The 7869-nt window shown below is 42.8% G+C and overlaps 1 protein-coding gene across 1 annotated transcript; it reads right to left on the bottom strand.

Moving 5' to 3' along the window:
* Window positions 1-14: 14 nt before the first annotated feature.
* Window positions 15-7245, bottom strand: LOC311499485 (DBH-like monooxygenase protein 2 homolog). Its single transcript, XM_084560474.1, has 13 exons — window positions 6949-7245; window positions 6689-6835; window positions 4560-4712; window positions 4388-4471; window positions 4136-4291; window positions 3863-3971; window positions 2140-2312; window positions 1953-2041; window positions 1690-1786; window positions 1532-1591; window positions 1215-1330; window positions 869-962; window positions 15-781 (listed from the first exon to the last, which is right to left on the bottom strand). Exons 1-13 carry the CDS (start codon window positions 7216-7218, stop codon window positions 614-616), a joined length of 1716 nt encoding a protein of 571 aa, XP_084416600.1. The 5' UTR covers window positions 7219-7245; the 3' UTR covers window positions 15-613.
* Between the last annotated feature and the right edge of the window lie 624 nt (window positions 7246-7869).

Genomic DNA, 7869 nt, shown 5'->3' with positions numbered 1-7869 from the left:
CCAGTTCAGATCAGTTTCAGTCATGATGTGTTTTTATTATAGAAGCAATGAAAAAAATTGACATATGCATAGTGCATATAATGAAAAGAATAAAAGGAATACAAACAGAGATAAATGCCTTTGTATTGGTGCTTTAAATTCTAGTACATTTTCATGGCAATAGACTAAATTAGAAGTATATCAAGCACTGTGGTGATAATGCTTAATTATTGCTTATTGTTCACTCACTTTAAAGCCTGTCAGCTTTTCTCAGAAAGAGTTTCTATCATCGCTACTACGCAGCCCTATTCATTGATTATGATCTGATTCATTTAGAAATATTGAAGTTGCAGCTACTGTAGAAATAGTATGAAGGTTTACAAATGCTTGTTGATCCTTGAATTCACTGTAATACAAATTTTCCCTCCTGAATTACACGAATTGTTATTAATATGAAATCAAACTACTTTTAATCAGCTTGAATTGAGATGTACAGTAGCAGCAATGCATTCTTTTGCGTATAATGATCAATGTATTGCTGAATGACTCCCCGCTTGGCGATTAACAACAGATGCATGCTATGAAATGAGGAAATGAAAAGAGTGCAGTTGGATCTGTTGCTCATTCGACCGCGTTACAATATCGCCATCCCGGTCAGCAATGCTATGACGATTCCCGCGTAGTTCACAACGCAGGAAGTGCACAGTCCGTTTGACACAATGGTAATCTTGCATTCAGCGGCGGGTGTCTTCATCATCTTGTTGACAACTCCCTTAGGTTGCGCGAATGTACTCATTGTGCTCTGTGAAAAGAAAAATCGTATTATTATTATTTGCACAAAGGAGCAGACGCTTGAAAAAAAAATAAATAAAAAAAATGTGATACCTACATTGTCATCTGTGATCATCTGAATTTGCGGCAAGGTCTTAAACAACATTTCACGCTCAGCAATTTCATCGTGGTCTGACTTTTCCTCGGCGTATCTGTCAGAAACGAGAAGAGAGCATGCTGAGAGCACTGTTTCGGTCTGCTCTGAGATCATCGGCCTGCCCGTAAGAACTCTCGCACACATTCACGACCAGCAGACACTCGCCCCAGCAGATGAAATCACCAAAGACCCCTCACACGTCCTCCACTCAGCATTTCAGTGGTTTTCTGAACCTTGTAAGTTGTTGGCAAACTAGCAACCGTTCAACCTCAGGTGAAATAAATGGGAAGGACTGCATCAGGCTTACTCTTCCTTCATGTTGATCGCTGACGTATTTGGGTGGCTGATGCAATAGGAGATCTTGATTTCGGGGTAGTAGAAGAGGAAGGCCAGGCACATCTCGTCAGTGGTGGCGAAACCCATCTGGAAGGAGGAAAAAGGAATTCTGGCATTTCTCTGTATATGTAGAGTATGTAGATGGACCCCTTTTTACAGTGGTATGGAAATATGATAGCTAGGCGCTGTAATATTGTTTATTATCTCGTTTAGATTTATGCTCATCGAAGCACTAAAACGCTTAAAGCCAAAAAAAAAACTAAGACAGGTTGTGTAACATCGACCTACCTTTGTGTCTTCAGTGCGATTCTCTGTGTTGTAGGTGCACTCCACTGTGATCTCGTCGCCCTGCAGTGGGAGACCAGTAACACGGCATCAGACAACTAATAACCCGATTAAAACTTTTCTATATCGCGCCAATGAATGGGTAGCAACTGAAAGCGTACCGGCTGGATCGTCTTAACGCTTCCCAGAGTCACGATTTGTTGCATCTCAAAGTCGTAGTTTTCATTTAAACCCAGGAAGTCGATCTGCTTCCCATTTCTACAAACAGTTCATGAAACAAGAAGGTCATTGTTGAGGAGCAAGCTCCAAACGTCTGCATTATTTCCCCTTTAAAGCTCATCCACCCCAAATTCACCATTCATAAAGGTAGTTACCAACGAGAGCTCTTTATTTACAGAATCAATTTTGGAGCCTTATTGAGTACCTGAAGTGGCCAACTCTGACTTTCCTCCCGGCCAAGTGAGTGTGCAACAGCACAGCAAACACCGTAAGTTCAGGCACTGGATCTATAATCTATGGGTGGAAAGCAGAGGCTTTAACAAATGTAGCTGAACTTCTTAGTGTGCTTAATAACCATTGGCATTTGGAATCCATACGGCGGAACGTCATACGTGGGAAAAGTGAGCGGTTTCGCAGACGCCGTAGGTGTGGAACTGCTTGGCTTTCGGAGGGATGCCGTACTGTAGTCCACCCAGTGACAGCACACCTGTGGTCAGGATGCCTACGTCGTGCTGGCGGTGTTGGGCGGTGTAGTACAGTTTTAGTCCGGAGCTGTCTGTAATGTCTGCATAGAGAGGAAAAACAGAGATCACAGTGGTAACTCAGGCGTCAACAATCTGAATTTCATTTTGAAGTCAACTAATGTCAAGTTCTGTGACTGCATCTCGTATGTTTGGGATGTTTTTGTGTTGACAGAGTCGCTCAACAGACTCACAGACAGAGATACAGACCAAAACTTGCCATTTACACTATGTATACAGTATGTATACATATACCCTAAAAACTAGTCTTGATGGGTTTTAAACCTCAAAGAGTTCTGTGGCCCCACAACAACAAATTGGCCCTCGCAACTTAAACAAACAAGACCACAGTCTGCCTGGCCAAAGAAAAAATCTCCACCTGGATTTAACTAAGCAAAGGTAAGAGCCTCCTATTGGATAATTACTGCATGGTTGATTATCTTTCAGCTGGCAACAAGTTATTTAACCCCAACTGATGCAATGAGTAGCTTCTCATTTCTTAAACAACTATGTCTAAAGACACATCCTGTGGTCGTGGAAAAGATGTTAGTCTGTTTGAGAAGGGTCAAATCATTGGCATGCATCAAGCAGAGAAAACATCTAAGGAGATTGAAGAAACTACTAAAACTGGGTTAAGAACTGTCCAACGCATTATTAAAAACCGGAAGGATAGTGGGGAACCATCGTCTTTGAGGAAGCGAAAGTAAGATCATTTCCACACATACAATGTGAAGGGAACTCAAGGGATTGGGACTGAACAGCTGTGTAGCCTTAAGAAAACTCTAATCAGTGAGGCTAACCAGAAAAAATGGCTTCAGTTTGCTAGGGAGCATAAAGATTGGACTCTGGAGCAATGGAAGAAGGTCATGTGGTCTGATGAGTCCAGATTTACCCTGTTCCAGAGTGATGGGGGCATCAGGGTAAGAAGAGAGGCAGATGAAGTGATGCACCCATCATGCCTAGTGCCTACTGTACAAGCCTGTGGGGACAGTGCTATGATCTGGGGTTGCTGCAGTTGCTCAGGTCTAGGTTCAGCAACATTATGTGTTGTCTGTGAAGGTTCTCAGTCATCCAGGTCATGGTATATCCAAAAAAGGTTTAAAAAAAGGCAACTGGACTTGTAGAGTTTGTTCAGAAGACGTTTCACCACTCATCCGAGTAGCTTCTTCAGTTCTGGTGGACTGGTGGGAAATCTGAGGTTTAAATAGGAACTCCTCCTGATGTTCACGGGCATATTCCAAGATGACAATGCCAGGATTCATGGGGCTCAGATTGTGAAAGAGTGGTTCAGGGAGCATGAGACATCATTTTCACACATGGATTGGCCACCACAGAGTCCAGACCTTAACACCATTGAGAATCTTTGGGATGTGCTGGAGAAGGCTTTGCTCAGTGGTCAGACTCTCCCATCATCAATACAAGATCTTGGTGAAAAATTAATGAAACACTGGATGGAAATAAATCTGGTGACATTGCAGAAGCTTATTGAAACAATGCCACAGTGAATGTAATCAAAGCTAAAGGAGGTACAACAAGACTTTTGTTTTGGCCAGGCAGTATATTTAGAGAGAGAGTATGTAGGCGTAGGGTTTACCTGCTCTCTTGGCTAGGTTGTTGTAGTGGATCTCTAGCCTATAAAGTGCACCAGTATCATTGCCCTCGCCTCCAATAGAAATTCCCGCATTTCTTGGAAGCTCAAACGCCTGCAATTTCAGAAGGAAACTGTGAATCAAGTTGGACAATCACACTGACGCACACCAAAAGACGGACAGCGAGATGAACAGCATGAATTCAAAGACGGTCTAAACAAACATTTGCCCTTGTGGATCAATACAGTCCAAGTCTAAGATCCTCGATTCTCCCTCACCCTTCCTCCCACTGCCCACGAGGCCACTACTGTAAGGCAGTAACTCCCGTTGCGGCTCCTGAGGCAATCGCCGTCATACGGTTCAGTCACAAACGAGGGGCAGCGGTACAACACCATGTGATGAACGACGTCATAGTTCTCAATTTCCGGTTCAATCTGAAAGTAAAGCGGAAAAGAAATGAGCACGCTTGGTTTTTATTCTTTCCACAATTACAAACTAGGTGAAGGTACGTGACACCAAGAAAAGGTTACCATAAATATATGATGCTTGGTAGTTAACCTGGATAGCTTCTGGATCTTGCAGTGATAGTAGGTCGTTGTGGGAGGCAAAGTGATCTGCAAACAATAACAACATGAAACAGCTTAGTTTGGACGGCTATTCGTATCCACAGTCATCGTTATATCAGGTCACAGCTGCACTCACGTTGTCTGCTTTGACACTGATATAGTCGGAGGGGGCCAGCACGGTCCTTTGCTCGTGATTCAGCAGGTTTACTTCCTTGGTACCTCGGCGGGCCCCATGATAAGAGATCTCATCTGTTGTTCCATAGGCGTAGATTAGTTTGATGGGCTGGGCCTAGATTCAATTGACCGACAGAGGAAAACAATGATCTTCAGACTTTGCCGTTTACAGCGCACAACCGCAAAAATCGTCACAGTGTTGTTGTTGTTCTTTTTTTTAATCAACCGAAACTGTGTAGAATTTCATGCCTACAATGGTCAACAAAACCTTGCCTGCCTCTTTATGTTGTTGCCATTGTCTTCACATTGGAAAACACCCATTCACAAACACCTCACATAACCGATTTCACATCGTGATAAGCTGGAAACTTGAGTTATACACAGAGAATAAAAGAAAATCTATATATAGGATTACAAGTAATGGGTCACAAGAGTAAAGACTGAACTTAACTGAACCGGTTCAGCTGCACAGAACACTTGATCTCGTCATTCTTGATTCACAACCTTTTCATTGTAGAGCGTCATGTTTTATGGAGATGCAACATGATATGGGGATTTTCACACCAAATATCACGCGTATGGATTTTGTTCTGATACGTTACTGCACAATGAGATAAACTTTTAAGAATGCTTAATGTCTTACGGCAGTGGTTCCCAACCTTTTTTGGGTTGTGACCCCATTTTAACATCACAAATGTCTGGCGACCCCAGACACATTTTGTTTTCTAGAATTATTTTTTTTGATCATGTTTTTTATACTGTGTTGCAAATACAGAGTGGCCAGATTACTGCACAGTGATATTTATTTTCCCTGATAACATGTACAGTTAGGCGAGCTTGTCTTTACAACTGTGTTTCCGTTATCCGGTAATTACCGGACCTTGGCCGGTAAAATCTGCCGATGTTCCCTCAAAGCAAATCTTTAATTTTATTAAAATAGGCAATTTTATTGGTCTTTTTGGCAAAGAAATTTCAAGTGAGGACGAGACGGCTCCTGCTACAGCGCCAAGTTAATTAGGAGTCCATCAAGTGCGCAAGGAGACGCCACCGCTGCAATCGGGCCATTTTGGGTCAAGTGACTCAAGTGACTCGCACGACCCGGCTCATATTGATTCGGAATGATCTGAATCCTTCGAAAGATCTGTGTTTTACACTACTACTGCAGAACTGAATCAAAACAGCGGTGCAGCAAAAATTCAGCTGCTGCACACTTCACAAAATGCGTAAAAAGTAACTTTCAATAAAACGATTATAAATTGACATGCTTTAATATCTTTCTTATATAGCCTGCATATCACTTAGCATTTTAAGGCCAATAAATTCAGATAATATTTTACTGGAATTTCAAACATTTGTCCAGTAAATTGAAAACCTGCCGGTCATGTTGTCCGGTGCCAATTTTTTCTTGCGGAAACCCTAAAACTAAATCCAGCTTCATACAGATATGTGCTTGCAAAAGGAACCAACCGTTAGACATTTCAGGCGACCCCATTTGAATTCCAGATGACCCCACGTGAGGTCGCGACCCCGAGGTTGAAAAACACTGGTCTAGTAATTGATAAAAAAATTAATTAATTCTAGAAAAAAAAAATTCTGCTGCTTGTCCACTTTGGGCATGAATTCCCCTGTGGCGTAACGGTCCTAATGGACAAAAAGACAAAAAACCTTCAGTCCTCACTTGAAATCTCTTTGCCAAAAAGACCAATAAAATTGCCTATTTTAATAAAATTAAAAATTTGCTTTGAGGGAACATCTGCAGATTTTACCGGTCAAAGTCCGGTAATTACCGGATAACGGAAACACAGTTGTAAAAACAAGCTCGTCTAACTGTACATGTTATCAGGGAAAATAAATGTCACTGTGCAGTAATCTGGCTACTCTGTATTTGCAACACAGTATAACAAACATGATCAAAAAACTAATTCTGGAAAAAAATGTCACTGTGGTCGCCAGAAATTTTTGATGTTAAAATGGTTTCACAACCCAAAAAAGGTTGGGAACCACTGTACTAGACATTTCAGGCGACCCCTTTTGAATTCCAGACGATCCCACGTGGGGTCGCAACCCCAAGATTAAAAAACACTGTCTTACGGTGATAGGGAAGTCCTGGTCATCACACGTTTGGTAGGGCCTCCGAAAGCCTATGATGGTTTGCCCTTCTTTTTCCTCCATAGAGAGGAGAGTGTAGCTCTGCTGCTCGTCCACTTTGGGCATGGATTCCCCTGTGGCGTAACGGTCCTAATGGACAAAAAGAGAAAAAACCTTCAGATAGCAGACAGCTTAATATTAGCCTAGCACTATTGTGCTATACTAAAAAACGAAGTGTTCAACATGACATAATAAGCGCTTACTGTGAAGTAGCTCGTCCCGGAGTCAAGGCCCCCTATGATGATGTCCGACCCTGCCATGCCTCCGTCCGGACTCAAACCAAGGCTCACCCAGCCTGTTGAGTTGACTACCAGTTTGATTGTTATTTCTTCTTTCAGACTGTCAAAGCCCCACTTGATGCACACGAGGTGGCCCTGGTCCAGGTACTCCATGAAGGGCAAGTCTGGGTCTGTCGCCCATGCCCCTTCGGTCCAGGCCAGCAGCAAGGAGGCGAAAGGAAGCAGAGCATACATGATGTCTCTGTGAGGCTGGAAATCTTCAAACTGAGCTCAGTGCCTGTGGAGTTGCCAATGCCCAGCCCCATCCCACCCCTGCCCCCTCCACTCGAGACACACCTGCACTGCTAGATGAACTCAACCGATACTGGAGTGCTCAGAGAGTGCTCAGTCATTTAGCATTTGCCCTTGCGGAACAACACATCACTTTTCCGTGCTCTCAGTTGCACTCCTTCGGCGTCAACCTTCACTACGGTTTCAAATTCAAGGATTTCTTCAAAGCTTTCACTCAGTATTGAATCTGAACCCGCTCGCTTACTCATTCATACCTTCTTCCCATGCCTCTGGACTGTAATCAGACTTCTCCTAGACTAGAAGTTGAAACAGGCTCACCTGTTTTCTTACTTTCCCATAGACAGACAGACTGCTGCTGGACGCAGGTGTTCGATATATGAAGAGCACAAATGAAAGGTGTACAGATTAGCCCCTCTCGGCCATTGTCACCTTCTCATATATCAAACACTTTGACGAGCCAAAACCATTTCACCCTGAAGGAATGTGAAAAATGCTGCTGTATTCAAATGCTACACTCCTAGAGTCAGTGTTTTTTTTTTTTTTGCTGAGGCAGTGTCACATTTTCGTGTTTACATATCTCTATGTTTATTATAT

Source organism: Chelon labrosus, assembly GCF_963514085.1.
Source record: "Chelon labrosus genome assembly, chromosome: 14".
Lineage (NCBI taxonomy): Eukaryota > Metazoa > Chordata > Actinopteri > Mugiliformes > Mugilidae > Chelon > Chelon labrosus.
Note: the sequence above shows the minus strand (reverse complement) of the source record. Positions and strands in the feature narration are given on the sequence as shown.

What these genes read in the sequence shown, in the direction of transcription:
- LOC311499485 (XM_084560474.1), bottom strand. Translation starts at nt 7,218, where the DNA reads ATGTATGCTCTGCTTCCTTTCGCCTCCTTGCTGCTGGCCTGGACCGAA. An exon ending in TCAGTGTCAAAGCAGACAAC is followed by an intron (nt 4,472 to 4,559) that starts GTGAGTGCAGCT and finishes TATTGTTTGCAG; the next exon opens with ATCACTTTGCCTCCCACAAC. An exon ending in AAACCGCTCACTTTTCCCAC is followed by an intron (nt 2,042 to 2,139) that starts GTATGACGTTCC and finishes TTCCACCCATAG; the next exon opens with ATTATAGATCCAGTGCCTGA.